The 19162-nt window shown below is 39.8% G+C and overlaps 1 protein-coding gene across 2 annotated transcripts in view; it reads left to right on the top strand.

The window, feature by feature from the left end:
• The first annotated feature begins 1611 nt into the window (after window positions 1-1611).
• The window catches only part of LOC149247067 (glycosyltransferase BC10-like), a 150816-nt gene continuing 133265 nt past the window's right edge, over window positions 1612-19162 (top strand). The window contains exons 1-3 of one of the 2 annotated variants that reach the window (XM_089458116.1): window positions 1612-2168; window positions 4897-5013; window positions 5291-5391. In XM_089458116.1, the coding sequence (XP_089314242.1) occupies window positions 1953-2168; window positions 4897-5013; window positions 5291-5391 (434 nt within the window). In that variant the 5' untranslated portion in view covers window positions 1612-1952. The remainder of the gene's footprint in view (window positions 2169-4896; window positions 5014-5290; window positions 5392-19162) is intronic. The other variant, XM_089458115.1, reaches the window with a different exon arrangement.

The following is a 19162-nucleotide window of genomic DNA, read 5'->3' as shown; positions in this document are numbered from 1 at the left end:
ATTAAATGATAGCAGATATTTAAATATCTTGTATATCTCCCATGTGAATACATGGTATAAATATGAATTAATTTGTTCATGTAATAAATTATTTAATATAATTTTTAATGAAGGTATAAATAATTTCACATGGTATAAATTTGAATTAATTTGTTCATCTATTAAATTATTTAATGTTATTTTTAATAAACGTATAAATAAAAAACAGAAAATAGAGAGGAAACAAAATTATATATAGATACAAAAATAGAATATTTATTCTAATAATTTTCTGGGAAATAACAAAGAATTAAAAAATTTTATTAGGGAGAAATTTCGTAAATGGGTATGGGGAAAAGAGCTTGGTAGAAAGAATAGGTACTACATTGAGGAATTGGGGAAAAGAATTGGTAGAAAGAAGAAGTACTATGTTGAAGAAGTGATCTGCAACAAAAAGAATTCATTGGAGTTAGCATTCTGTGGAGGGCAAAGGTTTTTATTGCTCAATTAAGCACTGACTCGTATTAATTTCGTGTGATACATCGCTGTGGAAAAGGCATAAAGAAGCTTGGGAAGAACGGGTGTGTACATTTTACAGGTGGGCATGGAATCGAACAAACATTTTATTTTGGAATGTGATGCGTTCAAAGACATCAAAGAAAGTTACGAGAATATGTTAGCATTGGTTTCTTGATATTGTCTTATCAAAGAAAGTTTTTAAAAATGGGCGGGGCTAGTTCCCTATAGAAGCATCATGGGCCCTCTTTTTTTTATACATATATTACAAATACGTGTCAGAACCATGTTGAAAACCGTCAAATCAACCGTCAAATCATTGATTAATCTCCATGGACACACATGAACACCAGCGTCAGGGCAAATGGGCTGCGGCAGCAGCGCTGCAGGATTCGAAACGGGTCGGGCAAATGGGCTGCAGCAGCAGCGCTGCAGAATTCGAAACGGGTCGGGCAAATGGGCTGCAGCAGCAGCGCTGCAGGATTCGAAACGGGTCGGGGGGTGTGCAAACCATCCGCCCCGACCGTCATAACATGCACATCGCGTGCTCAAAGAAAGTTACGAGAATATGTTAGCATCGGTTTCTTGATATTGTCTTATCAAAGAAAATTACGAGAATATGTTAGCATCGGTTTCTTGATATTGTCTTTTCAACGAGGGAATTGTTGGAACGTCAGACCAATTCATCATCAATTTAAATAAAAAATGATTGAATTACCAAAAAAAACTGATAATCCTATAACCTATTTTTAATCTCACACACATTAAAATTATCATTTCATTTCACTCGCTTAAATTTCATATTTCATTTGCTCAAGAGATTCAGAAGTACACTGAATTCCATCGAAAATAAATCTCGTCGCTTCAAATCCACTTAAATCTCCTTGATCTCTTCCATGTGAAGCAACAAGGCCCGTTTCAACGAAGTCTGAGCACGGACAACCACCGTTTGTGTAACTTGCATCTAAACAGGTCAGTTAGGAGTTTTAGGATTGACCAACGAGGACCGTTTCGAATCTGGGAACGGACAACCACCGCCTTTCGAACTTCGACGTCAGAATCTCCAAAAATCAATAAAAAAATCGAGGAGGATGTGGAGGAAGAGTACAGTATAATGTTATAGATTCATCGTACCAGAAACAAAGAAATCCCAGCCACCATATACCCCACACATAGCTCAGCATATCTAGCTGTAATGCCACCGAGCCCACTAACTATCATGGTGAAACTTACATTCAACCCTCACATATCTTTCTCATCCATTAATTTCATATCATTTGTATATACACAGACATTCCTCAGCAGGCGGCCCTTTTTTGCGTATATGGTACGCTGGGATGGCTCCATGTTGACTCAGACCTTGACGCTCCCCGTCATCCTCTCCAAAATCGGACCTCTGCAAATTTGTTCTTGTGTTTGATGGGGAGCCCTGAACTACTTCTCTGAAGAAGCTCACAATGAAGAAGAAGCTTCATCAGCATCAACGCTACAGATGGAGGACTGTGATCTCAGGATTCATGTGTATAACCCTAACGATCTTTTTGCTTCAGGCAAATTACATGCCGCATTTGCGGCTCAATTACTTCGATTCCCCTGCCAAACCCAAGATCGCCTTCCTCTTCATCGCAAGGAATCGTCTTCCTCTGGATTTTGTTTGGCAACGTTTCTTCCAGGTAAATTTTGGTCCCCATTTTAGCAATGTGCAGAATTTCAGAAATTATATATCTCCACAAGAATTGAACTCCTGACGACTGCCCCCAAGTGGCTTCAGCCCCATAGTTTCACGTATAAAAATTCAGCAAGGGTGCTATCTTCTGCTATCATTCATTAATATATATATGTTTAATTTTTCAAATGAAAAAACCTGGTGGAATCCACCTCTTTCCAGATGGGCAGGGAAAACTCCTCTTACTTTTCTTTTGCACCACATTCTGGAGTATGTATTAATTAAATTATTAATGCATACTAAAGAAAGGCATGACAGAAAGGCAGCCATCCGAAGGGCAAATTTGGTTGCATAAAAAATTCCTATCAGACTTATATCCTTGATAACCACTTGTATACAAAACTATCATAAGGTCATCGAACAGTTAATACTATAATATCGAAAAGTTAAGGTCCCAACAGTGAATCATCAAACAGTTAATTCCGTAATGTCAAAAAGTTAAGGCCCCGACAGTGAATCATCAAACTGTTAATACCATAATGTCGAAAGTTAAGGCCCCAACAGTGAATCGGAGCAATAAATGATCTTCATTTTTGAAAATGCTTCCTTTAAACTCTTGAATTTACCTTTATTCTCCAGTATCGACCAGACACCTCAATTTGTCTGCCTGTGCAGATCAGCCTTTAGCAATGACAATAAACAGGTCTTTTGTGAACGTTTTCCTTTTAAGGAAAACCTTGCAGGGAAACCCAAGGGTTGCTTCCTTCTATTTGTCGACAACATCCCGATTCCCTAGTAAACCTGTCAGCGTAGACTAGTACATTTCATCCAGGGTAATTCAAATTGGGCACAAGCTTGCATGGAACTAGCCAAATGCCCAACCATATTGGGAACAACTGGTTGAGCTAATCTCTTGGGCTTGGTCTTATGTCCACTTTTTCTTTCCAAAGAAAAAATGCCATTTCTATTTATAGGTTGAATTAAAATTACATTGATCATGTACATGATGCCTCTGCAATGGACCTCATATCTGTCCTAATGAGATCTGTGTAGTCCATAGCAACGAAAAAGGCATAAACAGCCCCTTTACATCCTTCCTTACAAATCAAAATAGAAAAGACAGACCACACGAGTCCTGCTATTTTCTTTAACAGTACTACAAAGATATAAACTTGTCACTTGTAGCTTCAACAGAACATAAATAAAATAATGAAAATCAGAGTCAAATACTGTCCCTTCCAACTGCATATGAACCAAACTCAGATTCTTGAAACAGATTTAATAGAGTAGCCCTCTCTGATCTCCTCTTTCATGAAGGTGCCTTCAGAAACCTGTTGTGCTTCTTTTGACAAAGCCTCTGCTTCCCCATTCTGCTCTGGAAAAATATGCTTGAATGATATGGCTTCAAAAGCATTTGTCATCTCCTTCAATTGTTCTCTGACTGGCCCTGAGAGCGATATTGGAGATTTGAATGATGCCCTTCATCCAATTTATTACCACACTGGAGTTGCCAAAGATCTGAATTTTTTTTAGATTTGTCTGCTAAGCACACTACAAAAGTTTTGAAGCCCTGAGTATTGCATAGTTGTTTGATTCCATCCACAGACCAGCTTTAAAAGTTATTTTTTGAGTCTCCAAAAGGTACAGTGCTCCTGCACTACTGAAATTTGGGGTCCCTTTTCTTGTGACATCCAAAAATCTCCATGCTTGAGTTTTATCAATTTCCAGAGGTTCTATCTGTCTTGGACTTCTTTCTTTGGCCTGAACTTTGCAGCTAAACAGAATGGCTCTGATTTGAGATAGAATTTGAAAGGTACGGATAAATTTTTCTTCAGAAATTTAAGAGTTTCTGGCTAGCCAGACACTTCACAGAATCAAACATGACAAAGCCTTGTAGGCCTTGAGCTCTTATCTTTTGCAGCATTTTTTGAAACATTCCTCCACTGGTTCACTGACCCAAACATTTTAAAACCTGTTAGCAATTCAGCATCGGTTCATACCTCTTGTGTATAAGCAGTTTGGACACTTTATTACTAATTGTGATATTGTTTCTTCCTACTAATTGTGATATTGTTTCTTCCTCCTTTCAGCATAGCATACAGATTTGTGGGTCCTGTGTAGATATTTATGCATTTCTCACTTTAGTACCTTATTTAATTGCCTGCCTCAAGAAGCTATGAGTCGTTTTTTGGATCCTTTAGCTTCCATACTGATTTCTACCAGCATTATGGATTTTATGTCTCAGAAGTAAACATGGATTTATATCCAAAACGTGCTGTGTATTCTCCCAAGGCTGGATTCTTGGACAATGCTAAAGAATCATTCTCATCAACATGACTCCTATGCAAACTGGCACATAATTGTTCCACAGTGCTGCATGTTCATCCTGCAATTCCAGAGATTTTGCTGTTACCATCCTTGTTGCCACAGAGATGTTGATGCTGGATCAACTGCCTGATTTAGTGAAAAGTGTCCTTTCTCCTGCATCATCCCTGTCATTTATTCAGGGGATCTGACCTGATTTTTACATCCTATCCATGGATCAACCCCTGGGGCTTGTGTGAACTTGCTTTGAAGATGAAATAATTTTGTACCCCAAAAAAGTGGAAAACTGACACGGTCTTCCTGATTGTGATTTGAATAGAATCTGCCAGACAGTCATGCTGTTGACATTCTAAAATTCGTATTTATCTGCAGTGTTCATTTTTTAAATTGCATAACTTGCCTTTGTACAGGGGGCAGAAGAGGCTACATTTTCAATTTATATTCATTCCAGACCAGGATTTATATACAGTAAAGCAACTACAAGCTGTACATATTTTTACAGGCGGCAGCTGAGTGGCAGCATACAGGTTTGTGCTGCTACTTTAATAATATGAGGAATAATGACTTTCCCTCGGTAATGAAATGTTGCCGTGGCTAAAGTGGTTAACATTCGTCACCTTTTGAGCCTATAAACGGCATTGAAGATAGGCCTATCTGCATTGTCCTTTTCATGCTAAAGATTTTGATTTTTCCTGAATTTCTATATAAGAGTGTCACCCAAGTCATTTTTCTAATTGTAGATTAATTTAGGGACTGTCTAGGTTGCTTTTTTCCACTTATTGAAGTATAGCTGTTCTATTCCAGGTAGACTGGGGAGAAGCAAGCATGCTCCAAGCAGAGCGTATTTTACTTAGGAAAGCCCTCCAGGATCCAGCTAACCAACGATTCATTTTTATTTCAGACAGGTAATTCTTGTTTTTGATCTGGTAATTTGCACGTTGTGATGGAATGGGATTTACAGCATACATGTGTGACAATTTCTGTTAAACTAGTGGTAACAATAGATTAGAAACTGTGCCATGTTGACTAAGATTGCTGTTGTTCAAGTTTTGACAAACATGAGAATGTTGCAATTTGTCGATCCATGCATTGTTTATTTAGTTTATGGCATAAGAGAGTTTGCAATATACTTGCTTCCCCGTATGGTTTACAGTTCATCTAAGCTTTGTATAATTTAGAAGTAATTAAGCATGGATGCATTAATCATTCAAAGGTTAATGTTGAGAGTCGTTACACTTAAATAATTCCTCAAAAATGGGAGTCACCTTTTGTAGCATAATGTACATGCCTGACCTATTCTATCTTTCCAACAGCATCATGATTTCTTGACAATTCAATAAATCATGAGCCACAAACCAAATTGCAAAGAAGGAAAACAGTAAGAAATAGAAGAACTTTGTTAGCAAGTTAGCAATAATATGAAGTAGACATTAACATAAAAAATTAAACAAATTTATAAATGCAAATGATGAGAGAGTCTTCTTGTAGGCATTCTTTCATTGAATCTTTGAAATCTAAATTTGAAATGACTGCATATTACAGGTAGGTGCCCCTAGTGGAACAACCTTACGATGACAGTCTTGACATCTATTAGCTTTTCTTACTAGTTGTGAAACAATCCCAAGATTATTGGGCCCACTAATATATTACAAAATCTTAAATCAGCATATGGGACTTCAGTAGAACACATATCTTATCATACTTGGACACACTACACCTTACAAATCTTTGCACTACTTTTATGTTAGTTTTTGGGTTTACTCCGAAAGTGTTTACACAATGTTTGGGGGTGCTTTATCTGATGTGGGGTGCATGGTGTATGGTTGACATTTAGTTGTTCCATGATGGATATGCATATTGGAGGTGGCTTATTCATTTATTCCTAGATCTTATATGGATGTTTTGATGACAATCTTCCATGGAGTGTTGGGGGCCTATGGGGTGTGACATTCTTCATGTAGTGCACACATGAGAGGAGGTTGCTTGCTTGGAGGATGCGTTACATTGGAGGAGGACCATTGGCATTCTTGAGGAGGGCATTGGGCCCTAGACAACATGGGGTTGCTTGATTGATTGCATGGACGCTTACACTTGACTTGAGCATGCTTGAGTTGAGGGAGTGGAGATGTAGGTTTGTAGACTTGCAGGAACCGCATGGCCTAGGAGATGCGTTGGATCCTTCAAGCACTTTGAGGAGGAGTGTTGAAATATGTAACTAGGCTCGGTATTCATAATGACATATGTAATCATGATTTTATGTATTTAATGAAAACGAGAAAAATAAAATTATTATTGTTATTCTTGAGGCATGGGTTTCATGCTCAAGGGAGATTTATTTTTAGGTCAAGCACCCATTGAGTGCTTCTAGGGCTTGTCATTGAGTCTACAAGTCAATCGAGTCATTGTCATGTATGAAAGACCTTTTTGGGCATGTTAAATAATGTAAAGAAAATTTATTTGAGTCAAAAGACCGTCCAAAGACCTCGTCATGGCACAAAGATCAAGTCGGCTTACATAAAGGGACAAGTCGGCCTAAAGATAGCAATTCGTACCCCTCAAAGGCCTATATATAAGAAGGAACTCGACCTCATTTGGACACACTCTCAAGTAAGTTCGATCTTCTCAAGATATAAGCTGGAAAAGGATGAAGAAGAAGAAGAAGAAGAAGATCTAAGTTTTGGGCCTCTCTCTCTCTCTTTTATTAGGGTTTCTACAATTAATGGGCAAGACAAAATTCTGAGGCTGCATCAAAGCTATGAAGCTGTATCGAAGTCGTGAAGCTACATCGAAATTGTGACGCTGCATCAAAGTTGTGAAGCTGCATTGAAGCTGTAAAAGGTCGAAATTGTGAATCTGCGGGAGAGGTCAAAGTTGCAGTAGAATCTGCTGGTCGAAGTTGTAGAGGAATTTGTTGGGCAGAAGAGTTTTCTGAAGGTCGAAATTGTAGTAGTTGCTGAGGAACTGCTAGAAGGAAAGCTCATCATGGGGCTTGGTTGTGGAGGGTCTTGGTCAAGGGTCATAGGTCTTGGAATTCGTCAGTTGAAGATTCTATAAGAAGAGAAGAATTCTTGTGGGTTTTCCTCTCAAGTGGAGAGGCTTTGGCCCTGGCTAATTGCCTATATCTTGTGTTCTTTTGTCTCACTGTTCTTTATGGTTTGGTAGCTGTTTGATGAAAATAACACAATAATAATTAAGGTGAAAAAGAACCTAATTAAGATGAGCAAAAATACATCACAAGCAGTTATCAAAGTAAGAGAAATCACATAATATGGCTGCCCTAGATTTCTCAACATGGTTTCAGAGCTAAGGTGACAAGACAAGGAAATGCAGCTAAAAGAAGGACACTCAAAAGCCGAAGCACTAGAAGGACTATCAAAAGGAAGTATCAAGAAAGATAAGAAAATTGACATCGTACCATCAAGAAGACATTCACAAGGACCGAGTACAAGCAAAGAAGACCTCAAAATCCTAACTTATCAAAAGAAGGGTTTCTCACTTGAAGCATTGTTGAGAAGCTCACACATCATCATCAAAGAAGATCTCAAGCACCCTACCTAGAAGGACTACACTTTGAAGCATCTCAAGGTCTCTACATTCAAGTGAAGTAAGAAGAGGCGTTGTCATCATCATCAAGGAATCAAGGTGATCTCCCTCTTTTTGAGGGATCACTTTTGAAGGAAGACATCTTCATCAAGAATAAAACCTCTATTATTAACATCATCATCAAAATCAAGAAGGCATCAAGTTCAAGATATTGTCATCAAGGAGCATCTTCACTTGACAAGTAAGCACCTTTATATTTATGATTGAATTTGCTGTCAAAATGACTTCATTTTGTAAGGAAAGCAACGAATTGGTTGGGTCATCAAACTTTTTTGCATGGAAGAAGACAAATTTGATCCTCGTAGGAGCTTAAGAAGAAAGCACAAGATGGTGATCATGACCTTGAAAAGACAAGGAAGGAAGTTGGCATTTTCAAGTTTCAAGTACAAGAAAAAGATGAGGAGCTCACCAAGCTTAAGGAGGAATTTCATCAAAACAAGAAAAGGCATCATGAAGAAGTCATATCTATGACAAATCAATTGGATAAAGAAAAGAAAAGGGAAGACACTTTTTCAAGCCATCTTGAACAAAGACACGAGGACTTGAACAAACTTGAAGCGAAAATTGGTCAATACAAGGAAGAGGTCTCCTCCCTTAATTCCTAGCTGGAAGAAGCAAAGAAACAAGCACAAGAAGCTGAAAGGGTGATGGAAGCTTTGGCACTCCTAGAAGGACAAGTTGATGAAGCAGAAAAGGAAAGAAATACCATGATTTGTCAACTTGAAGAAAAGGATGAAGATATCTCCAAATTAAAATCAGATGTCACCTCACTTAAGGCCAAATCATGTGAAGCAACAAGGATGAAGGAAGAAATGGAGAACCATCTAGCAAAAAAGGATGAAGAATGCAAGATGATGAAAGAAGAAATTGATCTCCTAAAGAAAGAAATTGATTATCTGAACAAGAGTCTAAAGAGCTCTCAAACCCTAGATGACATCCTAAGTCATTAAAGATCTCCTCTTGATAAATCAGGTCTTGGTTATGCAGGTGAATCCTCAAATAGAAATGATGCAAACCCTAATGCTTCAAACAACAAGGATGTGGAGAAGTTTGGAAGAAATATTGATCCCCCCAGTTCTAGCAAAGGCAAGGAGAAGATTCAAGATGACATTGGAAGAAACCTACTCCAAAAAGATATGCAGATGGTGTCAAGAATGCAAGAGGCAATAAATGTGATCAAAGGATTGCAAGACATAATGACTTTAGAAGTACATCAAGGCAATCTCCATCCTCCAGGTACCAAAGTATATTTTTTGGTTATTGTTATTCTTGTACAAATTTTGGGCACATGGCAAAGGATTGTAGGGCATACCACAAGGACATATATAATGGTCCCCGTCAGTTTCCTAGAAGCAACCTTGCAAGAAGAATCCATGATTCCTCATTGATGAACAAGATGGAATGCTTCAATTGTCATAACATTGGACATATGGCTCGTGATTGTAACTTGACTTGGGTTCCTAAACAAGCTCAAAGCATGACTACCGAGCAAGAAAAGAAAGTTACACAAGTATGGAGAAGGAAGCAAATTGGATCAGAAAGCCTCTTGAACACTCAAGGCATCAACTCATGTTGTTGATCTAATGTGTACATCTTTGGCAGATGTGATATTCCAAGTTTTTGATGATAAAATTCTGCCAAAAAGGAGACCATGCATACTGTTAGGGGGAGCTTGTGATTCTTGACTATTCTTGCAAAAGCTATTCGTGGAGAGCCCTATGAAACCCTGATTAGTCACATATGAACCATCGTGCTATGAGGCATATCTCTCGATGGATCATTGTTGAAGATGTCTTCCACTTGATCATAAGGCAATGATCTTTCTTGAGCAAAAAGAAGAGCTAGAGGAGTTTATGCAAGCAGGGGAAGTTGGTTGATCATCTACCTCATCCATTTCCATGAAGGCATGCAAAGGCTTAGGGGGAGCAAGTCAATTAAAGAAAAACATAATGACAGAGGGAGCTGCAAAGAACAACATAAGAAGAAGGAGCACCATGATAGGGGGAGCAACATATCTATCATGGAGAACTATCATTGATGAAGAAAATACGATGGAGCAACATGTTAAGAAGCAACTTGATAGGGGGAGTGTTTGGACACCCCACTTTCCATTGAGGTCAAAGGGGGAGAAATTGTTGAAAGGGCAAGAATATTGTCATCAATGACAAAGGGGGAGACTGTTGGTCAAAGTTGTCATTAATGTCAATATGACATTGTTGAGATGGAAAATATTCTTGTGATACATGAATAACCCTTTTGTGACGTTGCCCTAACCTCATGCAAGCCCTAGGAGAAAACCCTAAGCATGAAGATGATGCATATACCAAATTCCGTAGCTACATTTATATCCCTATCTATATGATGACAAGCCCTATATTGTTGATGCACGATCTAATGATGAATGAAGAAATCCTTATCATGAAACCCTTTTAGTCACAATAATACACATTGATGAATCCCTAGCCCTTATCGTTATGTAATGATGCATGAATAAATGTTGATTGGCAAATAGGATGCCCTAAGCCTTAAATACCTTGTTGAATGATGCTCATGACGCCCAATCCTAATAGGTCCATTCCATTAATGTTAAGCCCTAAATGTCTTGTACTAATCCTAATAAACTTGAAGGCCTAGTCTATGAAGAAGAAACCCTGGCATTGTCCAAAAGATAAAATCCTAAAAGCTGCCATGGATAAAATCATGATGACATTTTCACAAATATAATTTTCTTGATGGTAAATGACCCTAATTGAAGATGAAACTGGCATAGGTTCGTAGAGGATATCTTCCCCTTTCCAACGACCTATTACAAGTGAAAAAGCATATATTTGTAATGCTGGCCGACATGAGCCTACATGTGCAAGTCGACTCCTTCACCCAATAGATGTGTCTATTCATTAAAGATCAAAACCAGAAATGAGTCCGAACTCCTCATTCCAGCCATTAATTTTGGTGAAGAATTCAGAGACGAGAACAGAAAGACAAGAGGCTAGGGAGAACATAAAAGTTTGCTGTTTGGGCTATTTTTTGTTGGGTTATCATTCAAGTTTGATAAGGAGCTCGGATTTGCAAGTTTGCTGTGGCTTGGAATTGTAGAACAGTGGAGATAGATGTGTGAACATTCACCTGAAGAAGCTCGGGACAGTGGACAACTACACTTGGAAGACACGAACTTGTGGTAAACATATCTCGGACCTGTGATAGGGTTGGAACTTCAGATTGGAGGATCATAATTCTGTGGTCGACAAGCCTATGAAGCTCGAACTCACCTTACGCTAGTTATAAACTTTAAGAACTAGACATGCAATACATTGGATCTGTGACAGTAACTTAGAAATTTCATACCTATATTTTAATGCTAACTTGTGGATCCTTGAAGCTGAGTTTGCAGTAGTCCTTGTACTTGGAGCTTTGTAACAATTGAAAAGAAACACTGATTCACCACCCCTCTCAGTATTTCCAACAAGTGGTATCAGAGCCAAAGTTCTCGAGTTCAAATCACACCTGGCTTGTGCTGGGGGGGAGATTGTTGGACATTGGATAAACCAACGCTCCCCGTGTGTTTTGCGATGTGCTTAACCGCCTCTCATGGATCATTAACTCTGGCGATGCGTTCGTTTACTAACACCCGCGAGTTTTGGTGTAACGACAATCGTGATTCCAACAATCCAACCTCTAAGGATGACTCGCTGGTCCCTTCCGGAAATCTTCACGGCCTCCAGCAATTGAATTGACCCGCTATCTGGCCAAATCAAATTGCTGCCTCTGAAGCTTCTGCATAGCCTCACTGAGGAAACTCGACCCTCTTGTAGCTGATTCTCTGGATCTGGAAAAATCTCTTCCAAACTCACTGTCCCTGCCTCTCACTCATTGCTTCAATCCCTGGCTCTCCGGCAACTGATTGTTGCTACTTTGGAAATCGATCTGCCAAGGAAATGAACTTCTGGTGTTCTCAAGTGTATTCTCCAAGTGCCCATCGACTTCCTCTTATAATCCACTGTTGGAGCGCCAACGACCAAGATTAAATCTTAATCAATGGCTAGGATCATCTTGAAGTTGATCTCTATGAGTTTCTAAATGATTCTCACCTTATCTCAATTAACACTGATTAATTAACCATACTCTGTAAGTTTAGACATAGGAAATATTTAAAAAACGGTTAATAATCTAATTGAGACACTTCTAGGTGGAATTTCTAGAAACGATTTTTGGGTTTTGGAGAACTCATGTATTCTAACCTCCACCAAATTTTGTGGCTAGAACACATCTGATGCTACAAAAACTAACACTCCCTCTTAGAGAGGAATCTGTTCTAGTGCTGCACACCCTGCGACAACACTCTATCTCTGTATCATCTTTGTTACGCTGCTGATGTCTGGTTGCTGCTGTCCACTAACCACTGCGCAACTCTAATGCTTGCTGCAGACCTTGCCATACTGCTGCCAACTCTGCATCTGCACTGCAACTACCTCTCATCTATTGCTACTACAACTGAGAAGCATCCAAAATACTGAATCAACTGTGTTCAGTATGATGCATTTGTCTCCCGAGTCTTTCACTGCTACTAGCCTCTGCACTGTCACTAAATATTTGCATTGCTGCTGACTTTGCACTATGCATCTCTTTACTGCTACCAACTTTGCACTGCGCTCCTCAGTATCTGATTGCTACTAGTCTGCAACTGTCACTCTGGTACTGACTGCATCAACTGCCATTGATCCATCCTGCTACTGAATACTGTGGGCCCCCGTAGCAAGGTAATGATCCATGAGGTGGACTCCTCGAGGACCCTGCCCAAATATGTAGCTCTCTGGGGCTACAACTCCAAGTCACCCCACCTTGCTCTTGGAGGTATGGTTGCTATCATCGCGAAGTCTTCCTCCAACTTGGAGGACAACTTATCGATCTCAGCTTATGTTGCCTGCCAGTCCTGCTTCTCCGACTTGTCCTTCTTCCTGAGAGGACATTATGTGCTATAGTGACCAAACTCACCACATCTGAAGCACTTGACCTTTGACAGGTCATTCTTCTTCTTTCACTGCTCCACTTTCCCTTGATTGGGACCCTTTGATGCGAGGGCCACATTCTCCTCCTGCTTCACCACTTTCTATCTGCTGCTACTACTCCCACTGATGGAGCTCTACAACAAAGCTCGTCTCAACTCCTCTTGTTGCAAATCAACCCACATTCTTTCCCATCCTGGGAGCTTGTATTTGCCCAATATACTTTGGACGAAGACTTGCCAATCCTTTCAGACACTGTTGAGTGCCAATCATACTAGCTTTGAAGGTTGAGGCGCTGCCCAACAACTGACAACTGGTCTCGGACCTCCTGAGTCCCGGTGAGGAAGGGATCTATGCCTTCCCGTTTCTGCATTCTGATGCATCTCAGCTTCTCTTCTAGGAACATCTTCTGCTGCTCGAAAGTGCCCTGATATAGCGTGGAGAGAGCATCCCACATCTCTTTCGTTGTTCCCTTGGCCACTATATGTGAGATAATATGGTCCAAGACTCCATCCAGGATCAAATGCTTCACCCCCGCTATCTCCTTTCTATATTCCTTGAGCTGGTTTGCATCCTGGGGAACTGCCACCACATTATCTATGTAAGCTTTCAGACCATATTCATCTAGAAAGGACATCCTAGTCTTTTAGATGACATAGTTGGATGATCCATCCAACCTATATTGATCTCTAAGCTTTGCAGTGGCCATCTCGAAAAATGTCGAAAATCCCCCCTTTCCTTCTGCTTGGCTGCTGCTTTGCTACTCGCACTCCCTTCTGGAGTGAGAAGCCGCTCACAAGTACTGCCAAACTGCAAGGAAAAAAATGAACTTCTGAGACTCGAAGTTACCTGTGAGAGATTTTCCCTCAACTGTGTGTGCTCTTCTCTTCCACCCGACGCTGGTTATGCAGATGCAAAAACCCTCTGCGTCGAACCAAAAATCTTCTCAATGAAAATTTGAGCTGCAGCTGCGCCCTTTGACTACGGGAATCACTTTCTTGGGCAAATCGAATTTTCTGCACCTCTACAACTGAAAATCGAACTGTTGACCCAACAATTCGACCTTCTTATCTAAGCACTGCGCTGCATCAAGAATTTCGGCCTGCTTCTCCCTCTGAGCAGCAACATTCTCCTCTTCGCTTCTGAGCTTCCCGGCTGATCAATCACACTCTAATACCATGTGAAAATTCCAAAACCAGAATCCTATTGAAACAACTGGTATTATATCTTCTAAGTGATAAATTAATTATTCAGTTTATTGCTACAAAAACATCGAAATAAACACACTGCAACCTTCACAAATAAAAACTGCGGAAATAAAATAGCGCTGGAACTGAGAAATTCTAGCACACACATAAAAATTAACACCGTTGTTTTTGGACAAAAGTCCTTGGAAAAACCCAATGTGGGAAAACCGGTGCAACAGATGAAAGTTTTATTATTATGTAGCAGTGAAAATTTGAGTATAATCTGGATGCACAAACTAGCAATCCACTATAGGAGGAATTGGCCACAAAAATTAGTGAGACAAATTTTGTCTCACTCGGCATTGATCCAGTTCCGAAATTGGCTCTGAATGGGTCTCCACGAACCCCCTGCGTCAGCCTGTGCGTCAAGCTTGTGTAGCCACTAATATGCTCTGCTTGGAATTGCAACTGATCAAGCCGTCTACCAAATCCAACCTATGAGAATGACTCGCTGGTCCCTTCTGGAAATCATCCTGACCTCCAGCAACTGAATCGACCCTCTATCTGGCCAAATTGAACTGCTGCCTCTGAAGCTTCTATGCAACCTCACTGAGGAAACTCGGCCCTCCTGTAGCTGACTCTCCGGAACTGGAAAAATATCTTCCGGACTCATTGTCCCTGCCCCTCATTCACTGCTTTGATCTCTGGCTGTCTGGCTGTTTGCTGTTGCTACTTTGGAAATCGATCTGCCAAGGAAATCGAACATTTGGTGTTCTCAAGTGTATTCTTCAAGTGCCCATCGAATTCCTCTTATAATCCACTATTGGAGCACCAACGACCAAGATTAAATCTTAATCAATGGCTAGGATCATCTTGGAGTCGATCTGTGTGATTTTCTAGATGATTCTCACCTTATCTCGATTAAGACTGATTAATTAACCATATTCCCTAAGTTTAGACTTACGAAATATTTAAAAAAGGTTAATAATCTAATTGTGACACTTCTAGGTTAAATTTCTAGAAACGATTTCTGGGTTTTAGAGCTCATGTATTCTAGCCTCTCCACCAAATTTTGTGGCTAGAACACATCTGATGCTACAAAAACTAATATTCCGATTTCTACAACCTTGCAGGGATTATGTAAAACTGATTATAGTATGATGAAAATAAATCCATGTTAAAAGCCTAGGTAGCTTAGGATTTTGCGTTGGAGTTTTCACTCTAGGGAGTTTTTTTTCCTTAGCTAATTATTTGTGTTTCTCAACACTAAATAATTAGTTGAGTTTTCTTCCCAAATATTGTTAATTTTTGGTAGCTCAGTGACAAACTCCAATCATGGGACTAGATTCCTCTTTTCGAGAGGACCAATTTTGACTATTGAAGCACTCAATTTGGACAAGGAAAAGTGTATTTTTGAATTAAAGTTGACATGTGCATATTTGATCAAGTTGGCTCAAAAGTTAAATTGGACACCCATGGATGGCTATAAATACAAGTCAAGTGACCTTCATTTGGACATCATCTTTATGATCATTCTTCTTTTTTCTTTGGTTTAGCTCGCATAGGTCTGAGATGGTTCTTGGAATTTCGCTTGCACAGGTCCGAGATTGCAGGATCTGAAGCTCGCACGTGTGCTAGGGTTTTGGTTTCCAACCACAGGCATGTCATAGACAATTTTCTGTCACAACCACAAGCACACAGGTCTATGCATGCGGTTAAAGGGTTTTAACCGCACGCACGACACTCTTTGTGCAGTTGAGACCTAGGGTTTGAATTTTCAATTGATCGAAGATTTCACTAGTTGAGCGCAGAGTTTGGTAGTTGACTGCAGAGAGCGACAGTTTATCGCAGGCTTCTGATTCAGGGTTTTGGATTATTAGCATTGTCGGGTTCATATCATAGTTATGTTTAGTTGATTTTGCTTGATAGGTTTATGGGTGAAGATATGGATCATTATACTCTCTTTTGCTGAATCATTCAATGGCAATCTAATAAGAAGAAGAATTTGAAAGGGTTTTCCCCATAGTGGGTTTTGCCCTGGTCTCCGACCAATCTTGGTGTCTCTATGTGTGAATGTTTTTCTTCTATTGTTCCTTTATGTTTCGTTGCATTAATGATGATGTTGTTCTTTCTATATAATTGCATACAATGCTGAATAATGTTGTAAATCTAGATAATGTTATAATGCGATGGGGTGAAATCTATATGTAAATGGTGAAATGCCATTAACAAAGCAAAGAACAATATAGCCCTAAGAAAAATTAACATGGTATAGATGGGGCAAAGATATCTTCATGGATTGAGTTAGCGCTGTTGTATGAGACAAGCTTAGGCTTGTGGTTGCTGCCTCTGTGAGAGGGAGGATGGATAAGGTATCCTTTTTTGTGACATATTTTTGCTCTAACATAATGTTTGATTTTGATGTCCTGCATGAACAGGAAAACAAAGGACTATTGCTCTTGGTGATGTTTGAGGCAACTCTTCAGTGAGTTGGTTAAGTTGGGTGAGCACATTGATATGTTTCTGATCTACAGAGAGCAGCACAAATTAATGGATGTGACCCTCCTGAAGTAAGGGCCTGCGCTAATCGAGGACACTGAGCTGACTCTTCCCCCCTGTTTGAGCTCCCAGGGTGAGGAATTGAGATGTAGGGCTCTTGGGGTTGAGGGATCTTTGGACAATAGGGTATCACCCCTATCTGTTACCCATAGGGTTGGAGATGTTGCTTCCCTATCTTGGTCTATGCAGAGTATACCCTAGTTGGCATCTATCTTTCCCACCCATCTGGCCAATGGATGTTGGCTACTTGAGTTAGGTGCGATCCTTACTACTTATGGTAAGTGGCATCCCACTTAAGCTAGAGATGTAGGTGTTCTACAATTGACTCTAAAAGGTCATGTTGGGAAGATCAATGGAGTTTCCCGGGTCGTAGCATTGGCTCCTCGATGGCAGAGTTTCTCTGGTTGTAGCATTAGCTCCATGTTGGCAGAGTTTCTCAGGTTGCAACATTGGCTCCCTGCTGGCAGAGTTTCCCATCTTGTAGCATTGGCTCCTCGCTGGCAGAGTTTACTGGGTCGTAGCATTGGCTCCTTGCTGGTAGAGGTTTCTCGGGTCGTAGCATTGGCTCTCCACTGGCAATGATTCCGGTGGTAGCAGTAGCTCCCCGATGGATAGAGGGTGGTAGATTGAGCTCTCCTTCGATGTCAAATTATTCTTCTTTTAGATTCAAGAATGTTCAATATATGAGCAAAAATACAAGCAAGAGATAAGCAAGGATAAGGAGAGATGAAATGAGATGAGCAGTGACAACATTTGATGACGAGCTACTTGAGATGGGACATGATATGATGGCATGATTGGAATTTCTCCCTAATTGAGAGGGAGTGTTAATTTTTGGCAACTCAGTGACAAATTCCAATTAAGGGACTAGATTCCTCTTTTCGAGAGGACCAATTTTGATTATTGAAGCACTCAATTTGGACAAGGGAAAGTGTATTTTTGAATTAAAGTTGACATGTGCATATTTGATCAGGTCGGCTCAAAAGTTAAATTAAACACCCATGGATGGCTATAAATACAAGTCAAGTGACCCTCATTTGGACATCATCTTTATGATCAGTCTTATTTTTTCTTTGGTTTGACTCGCATAGGTTTGAGATGGTTCATGGAAGTTTGCTTGCACAAGTTCGAGATTGCAGGGTCCGAAGCTTGCACCTGTGCTAGGGTTTTGGTTTCCAACTGTAGGCATGTCATAAGCAATTTTCGATCACAACCACAAGCACGCAGGCCTATGCATGAGGTTGAAGGGTTTTAGCGGCACACACGACACTCTCTTCGTGCAGTTGAGACCTAGGGTGTGAATTTTCAATTGACCGAAGATTTCGCTAGTTGACCGGAGAGTTTGATATTTGATTGCACAGAGTACAGTTGATCACAGGCTTCTGAATCAGGGTTTCAGATTATTAGTATTGTTGGCTTCATCTCATGGAAATTGTTTAGTTGATTTTGCTTGATAGGTTTATGGTTGAAGATATGGATCATTGTGTTGAAGAATGTAACTATGTTCATTCTTCATAATTGTACTTGAGTCAAAATGAAATATGCTTGTCAAAAGAAAGCAAAAAAGAAATTTTATTATTATTTAATTGACTTGTTAAAGCATGGGTTTCATGCTTGGGTCAATTGTTATAGGTCAAGCCTCCATTGTAGGCTTTAGGTTGTTGACAAAGTCAATTATTGTTTGGTCCTCCATCAAGTCAACCTCTTCATCAAAGTCTCCATCAAGTCGGCTTCCCTCAAAGAACACATGTCGGCCTAATATAGGGACACATCTCTTCAAGAAGTCATGTCGGCTTATTTACTATGGGAATCAACTATATATAGGCATGTGCACCTTCGACCAAAATTGTAGAGATGATTTTGTGTGACTACTGAGACAAGTTCGGATAGAAATCTCAGAAAAGGAGTTCGATACTATTGTAGTAAGATTCTAGGCATATCTCTCTGAAATACAAGTACGGATTGCAGTTCGGTACAAACTCTCAAATGGAGACAAGTTCAGAAAAAGTTAGATAAAAGTTTTAATTGCTATTACAGTGAATGAGTTTGGATCCAATTCAGAGAAGCAGTCTCAGTGTAACCTCAGTCTTGATGTACCACAATCTTGATGTATCTGTTGATTTCTGGTAGCATCGGATGTGCTCTAAATCTCAAATTTTGTAGGGAGGCTTAGACGTATGTATTTCACAATACCTAGAAATCGTTTTGGGAATTCCACTCGGAGACAGTTTTATTAAAATAATGAATTATTTTTAATGGGTCCCTAAGTCTAAACTTAGGAAATTAAAATATTTAATGGGTATTAATCTAAACTGCAGGTGTAA

Source organism: Pinus tabuliformis, chromosome 7 (genome assembly GCF_031772625.1).
Source record: "Pinus tabuliformis cultivar Carrire ecotype Pingquan chromosome 7, CPIR1, whole genome shotgun sequence".
NCBI lineage: Eukaryota > Viridiplantae > Streptophyta > Pinopsida > Pinales > Pinaceae > Pinus > Pinus tabuliformis.
This window is presented reverse-complemented; position numbering and strand designations above follow the sequence as displayed.